The sequence below is a fragment of the Lissotriton vulgaris genome, chromosome 3_1, assembly GCF_964263255.1.
Source record: "Lissotriton vulgaris chromosome 3_1, aLisVul1.2, whole genome shotgun sequence".
Classification (NCBI taxonomy): domain Eukaryota; kingdom Metazoa; phylum Chordata; class Amphibia; order Caudata; family Salamandridae; genus Lissotriton; species Lissotriton vulgaris.
The window spans coordinates 1,534,659,002-1,534,675,669 of NC_141689.1; the positions used below are offsets into that span (position 1 = coordinate 1,534,659,002).

The 16,668-nt window shown below is 49.4% G+C and overlaps 2 protein-coding genes across 4 annotated transcripts in view; one reads left to right on the top strand and one right to left on the bottom strand.

The window, feature by feature from the left end:
* LOC147728143 (uncharacterized) overlaps positions 1 to 16,668 on the top strand; it is a 330,065-nt gene that overhangs the window by 50,573 nt on the left and 262,824 nt on the right. The window lies entirely within an intron of this gene.
* The window catches only part of AIMP1 (aminoacyl tRNA synthetase complex interacting multifunctional protein 1), a 157,497-nt gene continuing 145,555 nt past the window's right edge, over positions 4,727 to 16,668 (bottom strand). For all 3 annotated transcript variants that reach the window (XM_086962027.1, XM_086962028.1, XM_086962026.1), the window contains exon 7: positions 4,727 to 4,986. In XM_086962027.1, coding sequence (XP_086818153.1) covers positions 4,820 to 4,986 — 167 coding nt within the window. In that variant the 3' untranslated portion in view covers positions 4,727 to 4,819. The remainder of the gene's footprint in view (positions 4,987 to 16,668) is intronic.

Genomic DNA, 16,668 nt, shown 5'->3' on the forward strand with positions numbered 1-16,668 from the left:
CTGTCTCCTACCTCTGTCTCCTACCTCTGTCTCCTACCTCTGTCTCCTACCTCTGTCTCCTACCTCTGTCTCCTACCTCTGTCTCCTACCTCTGTCTCCTACCTCTGTCTCCTACCTCTGTCTCCTACCTCTGTCTCCTACCTCTGTCTCCTACCTCTGTCTCCTACCTCTGTCTCCTACCTCTGTCTCCTACCTCTGTCTCCTACCTCTGTCTCCTACCTCTATCTCCTACTTCTGTCTCCTACCTCTGTCTCCTACCTCTGTCTCCTACCTCTGTCTCCTACCTCTGTCTCCTACCTCTGTCTCCTACCTCCGTCTCCTACCTCCGTCTCCTACCTCGGTCTCCTACCTCTGTCTCCTACCTCTGTCTCCTACCTCTGTCTCCTACCTCTGTGTCTCCCTTTGTCTCCCAATATCTGTCGCCCTCTGTCTCCCTCCCTCTGTCTCCCTCCCTCCCTCCCTCTGTCTGACTCCCTCTGTCTGTCTCCCTCCCTCCCTCTGTCTGTCTCCCTCTCTCCCTCTGTCTGTCTCCCTCCCTCTATCGCCCTCCCTGTCGCCCTCCTCCCTCTGTCACGCTCCTCCCTCTGTCACGCTCCTCCCTCTGTCACCCTCCTCCCTCTGTCACCCTCCTCCCTCTGTCACCCTCCTCCCTCTGTCACCCTCCTCCCTCTGTCACCCTCCTTCCTCTGTCACCCTCCTTCCTCTGTCACCCTCCTTCCTCTGTCACCCTCCTTCCTCTGTCACCCTCCTTCCTCTGTCACCCTCCTTCCTCTGTCACCCTCCTCCCTCTGTCACCCTCCTCCCGCTGTCGCCCTCCTCCCGCTGTCGCCCTCCTCCCGCTGTCGCCCTCCTCCCTCTGTCGCCCTCTTCCCTCTGTCGCCCTCCTCCCCCTGTCGCCCTCCTCCCTCTGTCGCCCTCTGTCTGTTGCCCTGTTTCTCTCCCTCTGTCTGTCTCTCCCCGTCTCCCTCGGTCTGTCTGTCGCCCTCCCTCTGTCTGTCGCTCTCCCTCTGTCTGTCGCTCTCCCTCTGTCTGTCGCTCTCCCTCTGTCTGTCGCTCTCCCTCTGTCTGTCGCTCTCCCTCTGTCTGTCGCTCTCCCTCTGTCTGTCGCTCTCCCTCTGTCTGTCGCTCTCCCTCTGTCTGTCGCTCTCCCTCTGTCTGTCGCTCTCCCTCTGTCTGTCGCTCTCCCTCTGTCTGTCGCTCTCCCTCTGTCTGTCGCTCTCCCTCTGTCTGCCGCTCTCCCTCTGTCTGCCGCTCTCCCTCTGTCTGCCGCTCTCCCTCTGTCTGCCGCTCTCCCTCTGTCTGCCGCTCTCCCTCTGTCTGCCGCTCTCCCTCTGTCGGTCTCTGTCTCACCCCGACTCCCTCGCTCTCAGTCTCCCTCGCTCTCCGTCACCCTCGCTCTCCGTCACCCTCGCTCTCCGTCACCCTCTCTCTCCGTCACCCTCTCTCTCCGTCACCCTCTCTCTCCGTCACCCTCGCTCTCCGTCACCCTCGCTCTCCGTCACCCTCGCTCTCCGTCACCCTCGCTCTCCGTCACCCTCGCTCTCCGTCACCCTCGCTCTCCGTCACCCTCGCTCTCCGTCACCCTCTCTCCGTCACCCTCTCTCTCCGTCACCCTCCTTCCTCTGTCACCCTCCCTCTCCGTCACCCTCCCTCTCTCTGTCACCCTCCCTCTCTCTGTCACCCTCCCTCTCTCTGTCACCCTCCCTCTCTCTGTCACCCTCCCTCTTTCACCCTCCCTCTCTCCATCTCCCTCTCCCTCTACGTCTGCCTCTCTGTCTGTCTCAGTCTTTGCCTCCATCTGTCTATCCCCGTCTGTCTCCCTCCCTCTCTGTCTCCCTCCCTCAGTCTCCCTTGCTCTTGCTCCCTCCCTCTGTCTCAGTCTGTCTCCCTTGTCTGTCTCCCTCCCTCTGTTGCCCTCCTCTGTCTGTCTCCCTCTTTCTCCCTGTCTCCTCCCTCGGTCTCCCACGGTCTCCATCCCTTAGTCTCCCTCCGTCTGTCTCGGTCTCCCTCCCTCTGTCCGTCACCCTCTGTCACCTCACACCAGCTTCCCGGGCGCACACACATACAGTCGCACCCGAGTACTTCACAGGTCTATAAAAGACCATTTACTTGGTAATGAAGCTTTGTTGTGAACCACCCAGCCTCCATAGAGCAGTGTGTCTCGTAGTCCACGCTGCTGCCGCTGTGTTTTCTGACACTTTAAAAAAAAAATGTTTTAAACACAGGTAAAATGTCTGCAAGGTCCGCGGGCCGCCAAGGAAGGCTTGCCGGGCCGCGGGCGGCCCGCAGGCCGTACTAGGAGTACCCCTGCTCTAACTGATGCAAGTCCTGTCGCATTGCAAATGATTGTTCAATTATCGAAAGGAACTGTTCTGGGGTCCCCACACATTGGCGGAAATACTCTACATTTACGATTGCCAGCGAGGATCCTATGACGCACTATCTTCAGGAAGGCAAGTTTGAACCATGCTGTCCTGGTATTTTTGATGATGCATTCTTTGAAGGAGAGAATGGTATAGAAAACCCATGATTTATGCAAAGAGGATTCCTTTCCAGACAACCAGTAGGATGTGAGCTCATGTACCGCTAATGCAGAACAGGGTCGCATTACAAAATAAACCTTCCTCAGAACATTAACTATCCTGTAAAACAATTAAAACATTACCTTCAAACGATCCCATTAAAAAAGAAATAAATACAGTAATTCAATTTTTTTTTTTTTTACTTAAAATTGACTTTAAAATTGACTTGGACCCGGGACTGTAAGTGGGCCAGGTCTCATCGGTGCTAAGCACCAGCAGCTTTTTAAAAGGGGCCTCGAAACGGGTCTCTATCTGGCTCTGTTTTGTGCCTTGGCATAGGAGGCCCGTTTTTTCCGGACTGCAGTCACAGCAGGCACATGGATGTGCGTGTGCTCCCACTACTAACTTCGCTAGTGGAGAAGTTACGGTGAGCGTTGTAGGGGAAGGGAAATCCTTTAAAGTGGGTCATTTTCTCTCTGGTTTTCCCTTCTCTTTTTGAAACTCAGGAGCAGCAATATTGTTATGGTGTCACCAGGGCTTTAAGTGGAAGTTTTTTAGGTCTTGCTAGAGCCAGCTCATGCGCTGGTCTTGCGAGACATTTAGTAAGCAGGTTTTTCAAGTGCTACCAAAGGCAGCACCAGCTTGCTGTTACACGCACAAGCACGCTCGATTTCTTTCACTTTTGATCGCTCACAACTCTCGTTCGCACCCGCACTTCACTTACACTATTTCGTGCTGTTGCGCCAGCAGATATGTTACGCGAAGAGAGACATGCATAATCTTCGCCTCCGTGCTATTAATAGATCCAAACCGTGCCATTTCTAAAGCTAGGGAATTTCACATTTATATAGTTTTTAAATATCTTAGTCTGTTTATTTGATTAAAAGCACCACTCTTGCAAACAATAAAAGAAAAAAAAGTAATACATAGCTTCATAATGCAAACATTTCTACAACTATCCACTCTAAAAATACAAGTACACTTTTAGACATGTTGCTCGCACGGCTAAGGCTTGCATTCACAGATCGTCCACCGAGCGTGGAGTACAAAAGGTAACTGTGCGCGTAGTACAAAGGTAAATAAACCTACCCTCTCGGTAAAAGAGGCTGGTGCACCTTGTCACTGAAGTGTGAGCGTTCGTTCAGCTCGGCGTGCCGCTGCTTTCGTCTGCATACTGAGCAGGGGTATGACTGAGCAATCGGTGAGTGAGAGGGGGCGGAGCAAAAGTAGAAACTCAATGAGTGGCGGCTAGCCTGCCCTGCACTCATGGGTTTCTTCGGTGTTTGGCCGGAACTACTTACTTGAGATCTGCAACAGGAACCGCGTGTTATAATTGGCTGATATATTGTACAGGCTTTCCATTCGGTAATGCGGAAATAAGAGAAATCAAACTGTAGGAGCTAAGTACTGAGGTAAGTTCCATTTTTGGAGTAACCCTTCATTCAATTGTGTATTGGTTTCTCATTCTTTAACTCCTCTTTCTTTTACTTGTGTCACTCGCCCTTTTAAAAATCTTATTTATTCTAGTAATCCTATTAATTGACACGGTTTATTCACCCTGCTCTGCCCTTTGTACTGGTACGCAATTTTTCTCTACTAATCCACACATGCTAATATAAAAGAAGAGGCAAGTGGGAGATTAAAACAAGCATTAGCATAGCCAATAGGTCTCGCATTTGGGACCTTTAAGTGTTTAGCCATGCAACAGTTGGTGTTGTTGCACCAAGAATATTCTGCTGCATAACTAAATACTTATAGGGTCCAAAAAGCGAGACCTATTGGCTATGCCAATGCTTGTTCTATATTATCCACAAGCCTGTAGTTACTGGATATTTATCTTATGCAACTAACAAGCATTGCTAAAGCCAATAGTCGTCATTTCTTGTAAGTATAATGTTACTTGTATCATATATCTGAATGCAATGTCAAAAACAGCAAATTACAAGTTGGACGTCACACTATGCTAAGCACAATTTTTAGCTTGCCTTTTTTTAAGCTACAAGTTGGACGTCACACTATGTTAAGCACAGATTTTTAGCTTGCGTTTTTTAAGCCATGTCCTTAATTACATTGGCCACGCCCCTTTGAGAGACCCCCCCAGTTTTTTCATTCCACTTAAAGCCCTGCTTGGACCCATTTCGAAAAATTAAAGAGTAAAATAGCATATAGTTAAAACATAACATAACACATTGTACACGTTTGGGGACAGATATGTATTACTTTTATTGTGTTTGATGTTTCTCCATGTGAAAAAAGTTCAGCAATCTATTAGCTATACTTCTACAGAGCACCAACAGTTATTTGATTCCACTTTTGGTCATGGTTTGAGCCTTGCAGACTCCTTTCCCCTGCACCTCAAATGCCACGCCTTTGTATGTGGCCACACAATGCTCATCAGTGTGCAGGTCAGGCTGGATCTGCTCCCAGATTTTCTTTTTAGGATTCAGCTCCTTATCGGGCTCTCCTGCAAAACATCAGTCAATTAAAACATTTTGACACGTTCAGGAAGAGTCTAACGTTCATATAACGTAATCAAAGTGTAATAACATTGTTGTTCTATAAAACATTAAACGAATAAAAAGCAATAAACAACATTGCAAACAAAGGCTATTGAAGCTGTATGAAGGAGACATGATACAGAGGAAGAACGGGGCAAAAGGTTTGAAAAAGAAGTGAGCCAAACACGTTATGAGTGAACATGTGATTATCAACGAGTGTTAAGAAAGATTAACTCTGCGGGAGTGTGTAGAACAACAGAGAATCATTGGAAGGCTGGTCTTAAAGCAAAAACTGTCTACAGTGCACATCACATTCCCATGTGTAGAGAATTTAGAAAACTGAATGGCAAGCAGGATAGTACTTTTTTCTCGAGATGAAATTGCAGTCAGAGAAAGGCTGGGCTAAGATTGAACAAAACGAGAACTACCCAGTCAATGTACCATGCTGGGGTCCTAGGCGAAATTTAAAAACGAATCAGGCTAAGTCTACTTTCATCAAACTGACTTTTTGTAAATGGAAGGCATTACCTGATAACAGTGAAAGTGGGATTTCTCTGGGAGGAACATTTTGGAAGGGACCTGAGGATGACTGGGGGGCATGGCCAACTGGTTAGCATGGCGGACGCTTTTTGAGAAGGCTCCGCATCCAAGTCCCATATCCGATGATACTACCTTGCTCACATTGCCATCCTGAGCCCTAGCTAAGGTCCCGGGTACTGCTGAAGGTATCGTTCACCTGGGGTTGTGAGCATGCTGAGCTGCACCACCAACAGATAAAGGCCGTGGAACAGAGGGTGGCTGTCGGGCTCTGGGGCCATGTTGGGCCCAGGCCTGTGCTGCCTCAGAGCTCTGCTGGAGCACACCAAACGCACCCGACCTACTCCGCATGTGCAGAAAAGAGAGTATGTGCCGCACTGCTGGGCGCCTTCATTTGCGATCCCCTTCTCCTCCTGCAATTAAACCGCCTGCACCGGCCACCACACCCGACCTACAGAAGCCTCATCTGATGGCTCAGGCGCAAGACTCGGGAGGGTGGGATATTACAAGCAGTGGTGGCTGGTGACATTTGAAAGTGGTGAGTCATAGAATTATTGTCGTACAGCACTACGGCGAGCGTAGTGAGTGAGCCCGAACAACCCCCGAGAAAATTTTGAAAAGAGAGTAGACAAATTATGCATTTTCAAGCAAACTTGAGGAAGCAGGAAGGTTAATAAAGCAATACGAATGATATATTTATTATTTAAGAAATTGCTGGGTGTTGGATTTTTTGGGGAGGTTATTACAGAGGACCACACTGAGATGTTGAGTGTGAGGTAGAAAAAAGTATGGTAACAGACAGCAAGATAGAGTGTGGAAGAGTGAGCTCACCTGTGCCAACTTTTACAGTGTCCACTGTTTCTGGCACCTCACACTATCCATCAATACCACCTTCACACGCTGCCCATGAGGGCCAGCTCATCTCTGCCCACCATTGCCAGCTTCACACTGCCCTCAAGCACCTTATAGTGCTGATCACTACTTGCTTGTTGGAATTCAGAATGCTGTGAACTGGCATATGAGGCCTCTTTGTGCCTCATGTGAGCTATGGCTGTGCTCCTCCACCAATAGTGTTAACCGGGTATTCAATTATGAAATACTGAGGACTTCAAGGGGAAAAGTTTAGGGGATCCTGTACTGGTGAAAAAGGTGCAATGCAAGGGAGCTTTCTGACCGAAGAATATGAAAAGTAGACACGAGCACATGAAAATGTGAGGCGTTTGCGTAGTTCAGCTCTGTGCTAGCCCTCTTCTGTGAGGATTATTGAAGTTTGACCTACTGCTGTAATGCCTCACTGGGAGCTGTGTAGGCTACTGCCGCTGTTTGAAGTGGGCTTAAGGCTTTCTCCTCCTGGGCATGAGGTCGATAGCTCAGTTATTTCCAATTCCCAGAGGTGCAATATATTTATCCCGGTGTGACCTTTAACCATAATACTTCAGCAGAAAGAGCATTTATTCTACTTTATGCATTTTCTTCAATGATCCTAGGAGCTAAACAGAAATGTACGATGTAAATCCTTAAAACAAGCTTTCTGCAATGCACGTGCTGCCGGTAAGATAGCCACTCACTTGGTTAATGATCCTACTAATCTGCCTGTCGCAGGTTTTCTATCAGTAAGACCTCTACCCAAAGATCACACATTGAAATATTAGAAAGCAGCTCAGTGGAATAACGCACTGATCACAAGTTCAAGAATTTATATAGCGCACTACTCACCCAGAGGGTCTCAAGGCGCTTGGGGAGGGGGTTCATTATTTATCGAATAGCCAGGTTTTAAGTTCTTTTCTGAAGGAGATGTGGTTCTGTGTAAGGCGGAGGTGAGTGGGGAGTGAGTTCCAGGTCTTGGCCGCCAAGTAGGAGAAGGATCTACCTCCCATGGTGGATCTTTGGATACGCGGAACTGCGGCGAGGCCTTGATTGGAGGATCTTAGTTGGCGGGTGGGTGTGTAGAAGGATAGTCGAGTGTTGAGGCATTCGGGCCCTAGTTTGTAGAGGGCCTTGTGTGCGTGGGTGAGGAGACTGAATGTTATTCTCTTGTTAACGGGAAGCCAGTGGAGGTCTTTCAGGTGGCCGGTAATGTGATCTTGGCGAGGGATGTCCAAAATGAGTCTCGCTGATGCGTTTTGGATGCGTTGGAGTTTTTTCTGTAATTTGGCTGTAATTCCGGCGTAGAGGGTGTTGCCGTAGTCTAGTCGACTCGTAACCAGTGCGTGGGTGACAGTCTTTCTTGTCTCTGGGGGGGATCCAGTGGAAGATTTTTTTGAGCATACGAAGTACGTTGAAGCAGGAGGATGAGACGGCGTTGACTTGTTTGGTCATCGAGAGTGAGGAGTCTAGGATGAAGCCAAGGTTACGTGCGTGGTCTGTGGGTATGGGTGCTGAGCCCAGATCCGAAGGCCATCATGAGTCGTCCCAGGCAGAGTGGGATGATCCTAGGATGAGCACTTCCGTTTTGTCGGAGTTAAGTTTTAGGCGGCTGTTTTTCATCCATACGGCTACTTCTTTCATGCCTTCGTGAAGATTGATTTTGGCGGTGTTGGGGTCTTTGGTGAGGGAAAGGATCAGCTGGGTGTCGTCAGCGTAGGAGATGATGTTAAGGTTGTGTTGACGCGCGATGGAAGCGAGTGGACTCATGTAAACGTTGAAGAGGGTGGGACTGAGTGATGATCCTTGTGGTACACCGCAGATGACTTCGGTGGCCTCTGATTTGAATGGGGGAAGTCGGACTCTCTGAGTTCTCCCAGCTAGGAACGAGATCATCCAGTCCAAGGCTTTTCCTTTTATGCCGATGTTGCTGAGGCGTTGTATGAGGGTGCTGTGACAGACAGTGGCGAAGGCGGCGGAGAGGTCGAGTAGAATGAGGGCCACTGTTTCTCCGTTGTCCAGTAGTGTTCGGATGTCGTCTGTTGCTGCGATGAGGGTGGTTTCGGTGCTGTGTTTGGCTCGAAAGCCGGACTGTGAGGGATCGAAGGAGTTGTTGGATTCGAGGAAGGCGGCGAGTTGGCTATGAACGGCTTTCTCGATGACTTTGGCCGGGAATGGGAGGAGGGATATGGGGCGGTAGTTTTTAAGTTCAGAGGGGTCTGCTGTGGGTTTCTTCAGGAGGGCGCTGACTTCGGCATGTTTCCAGCTTTCTGGGAAGGTAGCAGAGTTGAAGGAGCAGTTGATGACATCACGGAGATGGGGAGCGATGATGGAGTCTGCTTTGTTGAAGATGTGGTGGGGACAGGGGTCGGTTGGCAAGCCGGAGTGGATGGAATTCATTAGGCGGATAGTGTCTTCAGTGGTGGTTGGGTTCCAGGCGCTGAGGTTGTTAGAGGACGGTTTAGGTTCTGAGGGGGGTGGAGAGGATTGTTCGCTGGAACTGTTTTCGAAGCGGTTATGTATGTCGGCAATTTTGTTGTAGAAGAAGGAGGATAACGAGTCGCAGAGGTCTTGGGAGGGAGTGATGTCGTTTGAGGCTGCGGTGGGGTTGGTGAATTCTTTGACGATGTTGAATAGTTCCTTGCTGTTATGGGCGTTGTTGTCGAGTCGATTCTTGAATGCTGATTTCTTGGTGGATCGAATCAGCTGGTGGTGTTTGCGGGTGGCTGCCTTGAAGGTGGTCATGTTGTCGTGGTTGGGTTTTTTCTCCATGTTTTCTCGAGAGTAAGGCATAGCTTCTTGGATTTCTTAAGGTCATCGTTGAACCAGGGGGCCTTTTTGCTGTCTTGTTTGGTGTGAAGGTTTTTTCAGGGGTGCTAATTCGTCAGTGCTGTGAGTGATCCATTGTTTGAATTTGATGGCAGCTTGGTTTGGGTCCGATGAGAGGGCGGGTGGGTTTTGGTTGAGCGATGTGAGGAGTTGGTCGGTGGTGATTTTGTTCCATTTTCTTCGGGGAATAGGTTGTGGGGGGTTGTGGGTCGAGGTGGTTTTGTAGCTGAAGTGAAGACAACTGTGGTCCATCCAATGGAGAGCTGTGGTGCGATCGAAGGAGATGTGTTTGCTCGAGGTGAAGATTGGGTCGAGCGTATGTCCGGCTACATGGGTGGGGGTGTCAACAAGTTGTTTAAGGCCGAGATTGGCCAGGTTGTCAAGAAGGGTGGTGGTGTTGCCGTGGTTTTACTTTTCCAGGTGGAAGTTGAGGTCTCCTAGTAGAATGTAGTTCTCGGAGGCGAGGGCATGTGGACTGATTAAGTCAGTGATGTCTTCACTGAATTGTTTACGGGTTCCTGGAGGCCTGTAGATGAGGGTGCCTCTGAGTGTGGTCCTAGGGTCGGTGTGGATCTGGAAGTGGAGGTGTTCGGCGGTTGTAAGGTTATCGTCGGAGCTGGTCGTGATTTTGAAGGTGTTCTTATGGACGATGGCGATTCCTCCTCCTGTTTGGACGGTGCGGTCTTTTCGGATGATCTTGTAATTGTCCGGGATGGCTATGGCGATGTCGGGTGTTGATGATGCGTTCATCCATGTTTCAGTAAGGAAGGCGACGTCCGGTGATGTAGTGTCGAGTAGATCCCAGAGTTCGGTGGCGTGTCTGTGGACCGAGCGGGTGTTCAGCAGGATGCACTTCAGGTGGTTAGAGTCGGAGCTGTGTTTGGGGTTAGTGGATGTGGTATGGGTCTTGATGCTGGTAAATTTGCAGGAGCGGCAGGCGAAGGGACCGTGGGCACGTCCTGGGGCAGCTTCAAGCACAAAATGGCCTCAGCCAAAAACGAAACCAGATTGGGGCACAGAGGGAAATAACGCAACTCTGATGGCAGTGGCACCGGTGAAATCAGGCAGCAATTAGTTAGACAGGCAGCGCAGCAATTTTAAAATGTAAGTTACAGCGTAGATAGGTAATCAGAGCGCTACGATTCTATAATGCTCGACAGTGTCCCAGCCTCTCAGGCAATCTAGCGCTGCTGGCTACTTGCGGTTTCGAGGCAGGCAATGGCAGGCAAAAGAGCGAGGTGAAGAGGCAGTAAGTTGGTCGGGTGGCGGGCAGAGCGGGGAGCAGCGTCTGGAGCGACCGTGTCTGTGAAGAACAGGATGGTCACAGCGCTGCAGCGTGGGAGCGGGGCTTATGGTGTCAGTGGGAGGGATGGTCAGCTGGGAGGCGGGAGCTGGGCGGAGATCTGGGCAGGGAAGGCACAGAAAGCAACAACAAGCAGCACAAAATGGCCTCAGCCAAAAACGAAACCAGATTGGGGCACAGAGGGAAATGACGCAACTCTGATGGCAGTGGCACCGGTAAAATCAGGCAGCAATTAGTTAGACAGGCAGCGCAGCAATTTTAAAATGACTGGGAGGGCATGCATGTGGCCTGCGTCTTCTATCAGTAAGGTAGCTCAGTGGAATAGTCCACTCAGTGCGGTGTTCATGGCCTGCCGCTCAACGCTTCTGTGACCAGATGGAGCTCAGTGGGTTAATGTACCTGAAGGGGAGATGCGTGTGTAACCTGCGCGGGTATTACACCAGTGGTCACCGGTCGTAGTCAGTGAAGCAGTGGAGGTCATGGTGGATGCCAACAAAGAATGTGACACGGGGCGCCACCAATGTATGATTTGCAATTAGGCAACATTTCTAGGGTAGTGCTGTGTGCGCGGAAACCTCCCAGCGGCCGACTCACGCTTTTGCAGGGATCTCCACTGAGGTGAATTTAGGAGAGGGAGTTCTCTAGATCATGTCTTAACACTTGCGCACTGGAGTCGCAAAGACTGGGCGCTTTATGTCCTTGTTATGAGCAAGTTATGCCAATATTTTAATGACGAAGGTGACAAATAGATTGCAAAGTTTATATTTCATAAACCGGTAACACCATGTCAAACTACGAGCACATTTATAGACGCGGCACATTCACCGATATGCAGCAACATTACAGGAGTGTGAACAACCCCTCCCCAGGGCAGAGGTTTAATGCTGCCCAGGCAACAGGCTTCGTAATCACGCAGCGAGGAAGTACTGCCGCTGTGATTCACAGCCCGCATCAACTAGCAAAATATCATCGCAGTCAGTGGTATTAATTAAACACAGTTGATAAAGCTAGCTGAGAATGATAGCATTGGATAACAGTACAACTGGTTATTTACACAACTTACAGACGATATAAGTGCAGCACGCGAACTGCTCCATGAAAACCCAAATGTGTTTATATAACAAGCCATACACATTGACACCCACTCGTGGGCGGCAAAATGGGCAGGTGGGTTCGCGCTGGGGTGGGCAGGGGATGAAATCTGTATAAAATATAAAAAAACGTACCTTCCTCTGCAACCGCATCCCGCGCGACTCCTCAGCTCCTGCTGCTTCGAGTCCTGGCGCGTTTTGGGCAGCCTCCCTCCTCCTGCTCTCCTAAGCCAATCACAACGCTGCAATGGCAGCGTCATGATTGGTGAGGCGCACCAGAGAGCGCCCCAGCCGCGCCATTTTCTCGAAGTAGGCTAAATGCATTAAGAAAAAGGGAGAGTGGACGGTCCTGCTGGAGGGCAGGGGGAGAGGGGCGGGGGGGTTACCCACTGTTGTGGGTACTGACTGTTAGGTCGGCTCTAGGGACCGACCAAACAGTCAGTACCTACAACAATGGGTAACCCACTCCCCCGTGCTCTCAAGCAGAACCGCCCACCACCCCGCCCCCAACCATGCACTTCTGGTTTCTTGCTGTGCGAGAAGCAGAAACATAAAATGGTAGTTTCTGCCTTCTCACACTGCGAGAAAGCAGTGGGGCAACGCCCCCATGGAGGGGCCGCCGCTGATTACAAGGTCCGGGGGCTGCTTCGGGTCCAGACCTGCAACACTCAGGGACATCGGTTGCTGAAACCTGCACCTATCCTGGCCATACTACATGCGCAAGGAAGCCAACAAAGATACTGGAGGACACCCCTCACAGCGGATCCCCTTCCTGCTGCACAGCCGCAGCTGGCCTAGACCCCTGCAACTTCCCAGAGAACAGCCAATCGCGGATCCAGGGGGTCTACTCTTCCCTTTACCCCCGCCCACGAGGTGCCTGTTTATCCCACACAGGGCACGTAGACCATGCCTGGACTAGGTCCACAGGAGGTTGCCGACAACCATAGCACAGGAACATAAGTGAATGCATCGGAAAAGGGCAAGATATTGAGAGGTGTGGTCTAGCGCCACTTGACCACTGCCTCTCACAACAAGCTTTGGAATATGCAGCCAAAAGATGGGGTGATATCAGCCCCCTGGCAACTGGGCACCATGGCCACACAACTGGAATGCACGGAGCGGGCACAGGATGCGGTTTCATCCCTGACGCACCGAACCTGGAACAAGTAATTCAAGAATCAAAAACGCAGAGAAGCGCTCCGAGCTGCAGCCACGTTGGGCACCCATGGCTCCCAAAGAGAGCTTGACACTTCTCATGGCCGATCCCTCAGTGACGACAACTCCTTGACACTCTGGCCCACTGGCGAGGAAGCGCTCCTTTGCATCACGCCACAAACAGTGGATGAACTGTCCTAAGGAACTGTCTCTCATCGGCAACAGATCACTCTGCATCACACAGTGCACCTCTTGTGTCCCATGTTGACCCACTGCACTGATTCCTCTCTGGCAACTGTCACGATGACATGAAGGCACTCGGGCATTGCTCCCCCGACACTAACTAGTACCTCACACATGACACAGTGAGCTCAGCAAAGCGTTACACTGGGGGCCTGCACTGCAAGCTAATGCAGTACACCCCCTTCACCTCCAAAACGCCACACCACCCAGTTTCTCTGCAAAGTCAGCCATTTGCTGTAGTGTGAGTTTTACCCACAATTTGAGTGGATACTTGTTCCTCTGCTCGGACACGGTTAGCCCCTGTTCGGTCCTCCTCCTCCTCCTCCTCCTCCTCCTCCCCCTTTTCTTCATCACTACAGCCCCTACTGTGAGAATTGCAACACAACATTGCCCACACCTCAGCGATGCAAGCACCGGCAGGTGCATCCTCCTACCTACACCTTTCGGTCAATATTTCTGCCTTTCCCGGACTTATGCCACGCGCATGCCCATGCTCACTTACATAAACCATGTCACCTATTATCAATATCTTGGAATGTGAGGGGGATGCACACTCATTCGCGCCGCTACAACACTTACAACTACCTTAAACGCCAGTCAGCACATATAGCGCTACAACAGGAAACACATCTTACAATGCCAGAGACTCACTGTCTCCAGCACAGGTGGCAATGGCAGGTCTACGCCACGGGGTACTCTTCGCAGGCTAGAGGGGTACTGATATGGGTAAGGCCATGGACTCCGCTCCAGGTTAAAGAGTCACTGACAGACGCGAATGGTCTTTGTGTACGCCCACTTAGACAGGCAAGAAAGGGAAGGGTACTTGGTTATCTATTTTACTTCTATTTATTTATTTTAGGCGGAAAAAAACAATGACCAATAGGTTCATATACTTATGATGTATGAATTACATGTCTTTCTTGTTTAATTCAAACATGTTTGTTGTAGACATTTGCTTCATGTCTGAGATGCGATACATATTAAATACAACGCTTGTAATTGGCATACATAAACAATGTGTAAATAGACAAACAAAACAGTGCAGCAGTATTTACAAAGACAGTGTTTGATTTACATAGTACACCAAATTAACACCAGCAATAAACAATTATTGGCAGTTCCCCATTTTCCTATCACTAGGCGTTTTTTTAAAAGGAACTGTAGCCACATTGGAAAAATTACATCTCCGAGGGGTGCATTGCAGAGTGCACACCCTCACCGGAGAATAGGAATTAACAATTGCCCTATGTGGAAAAGACCGTTTCTAATCCCTGCGGTGATTCACGGGATTGTCATCAGGGCATGGGGGCACGGTGTAACCTGAAGTTTGAAGTATCACTTCAATGAAGATAAATTGTTTTGGCTCGCGTCACAGGACTTTGGAAGTCAGTGGAGGCCACCAGGGAATTATTTACTGTTGAAGATCGTCAACCAGCAAATGAGCCGTCAAAAGTAGTATTATGCCACCAGTAGCAATTCATTTATTGTTTAAGCGGATCTTGTGGCAACCTTGTTTTATGAAAGTGGCTAATTAATGGGTTGCATACTCGTTGGTTGCCTCTAAAATCCCCACATCCCCGTCCTGAAGAAGACTCGCAGGCCAAGGCTCAACCTCCCTATGTGACACAAGCAGAGTCGAAACGTCGACAAATACATACCCACATTCCGGGACCCATCCAATACACCCCCCTCATTTACGTGCCTGAAAACAATCTGTGGTTGTGAAAAATCAATGTAAATAGACCATGTAATATACAATTGGGCCAGGACACAAAAGATTGATACTCTGAATTAATCTCACGTTTGAACCTTCCAAATTTTCCTTTATCTATACTCTGGGATAATCTTCCCACTCACCAACCTACCTTTGAGCACCATCTTTCCTTTGCACGTTCCCTTTGGAGCAACCGGTTTTAAAACTGTTTTGCTGAAATTAAATTTATGAATTGGAATAAATTGACTTTGTTTCACAACTAATTCAGTTGCTGCACATCCTGTTTTCTTTACATGGAAATAATGTTTCTCTCCAAGAGCGTGGAATTAATCTGTGTCAACTGGGCAAAGTCATGTTTTTACCCGTTCGCTCCGTCCACAACAGAACCCAAAATAACCATCTCTGGCCAACATCCGATGGCATCCCACTGCCTTCCACTATCTAGGAGTCAGGATTTACCACCAACCTGATGACCTACTAGACGGTAATGTTACGCGCTTGATGTCTCCTATAAGATCGCAAATGTCCTTCTGGTGTAGTCTGCCCCGATCAGTCATAGGCCTTGTTGCCATACTGAAAATTGTAGTGCTGTCCGGTCTCCTAAATTCCTTTGTGAATCAACCTCTCTTTATCCGACCCCTGTATTTTGCTCCCTTTGAGTGCACAAAGATACTTCATTTGGAACGGCACGCGCTGCTGTGTTATGCGCTCTACATTGTACCCGCCAGTAGACCGTGGAGGCCTTGCAGTACCCCACATGGAACACTACTATCTGGCAGTACAAGTCCATTGTTGGCTAGATGGGTAAGCAGGAAGCATCTGGAAGACACAGCTGCGCATCACCAGGCCGGTCGGTCCGGTCCATCCTACGTTTATTCCAGCCTGGGAGCAGCGACAAGATGACCAGCCAGTTAATGCTGGCAGTTGCCCATAGGTTCTTCAAACGCGTGATATTTCTCACCAGGGATTAGGTCCTGTACGTGCCTTCTCTGCCCATTTTGGGCACACTGAGAGGCCTAAACAGCATCACGAGGACTGACCTACTCACTTGGGAGGAGGCGGGTTTGCAGTCACTGGGTGACCTCTACCAGCATGGCCAACTGATACCTTTCGATGAGCTGGCATCAGAGGACAGCCTACCTCAGGGCCAGTTCCTGTTATACGCCTCCTTGCTTGCTTAACTGATGGTGCAGTGGGGTGACGTGTCTCAGGGACTGGCAACGCATCGAAGGACATTGGGTGTCGGTCAGGGTACCGGTTAAACGAGGAGAAAACTCAAATAATCTGCACCAAAAATATTACTAAGGCAGATGAAAGGTTCGTTGATTCAGCTGTATATCTTGGGGTAAGAGTGAATACCACAGTTGATAAGATCATCGCAGATAATTATCTCCCCCTCGTCAAATCGATTGAAGCCGACCTGAAAAGAATTGATGTGTTACACCTTTCTCTGATTGGGAGGGTAAATGTCTTAAAAATGACTATGTTTCCTAAAGTGTTGTATTTATTCCGGGCCATTCCACTGCTGTTAGAAGAAGGTATAATCAGAAAATTAGAATCGGTTTTATAAGGTTTATATGGCAGTATGGCAAGATCAGACGCTCTACTAACTATTTGTTATTACCATTGGCACGGGGCAGTCTGGCTATGCCGAACCTTAGGCTATATCATTGGACTTGTCTCCTGGAACAAATGACTATACTGTTTCAATCTGATCCAAGGCCTTTGGAAGGTCAGGGCGACAACCAGTTTCCCCCATCCATTTTCGAGCTCTTACTCGTGAGAAAGGCCCTCTGTGTACTGATGAGTAAAGTAGATCGTAGGTACTACAAGAAGGCCCGATATAAGATTATGGAAGGGGTGTGGGGTACTTGGAAGGCTGTTAGAAAATTCTTGAATATTTCAAAAATTA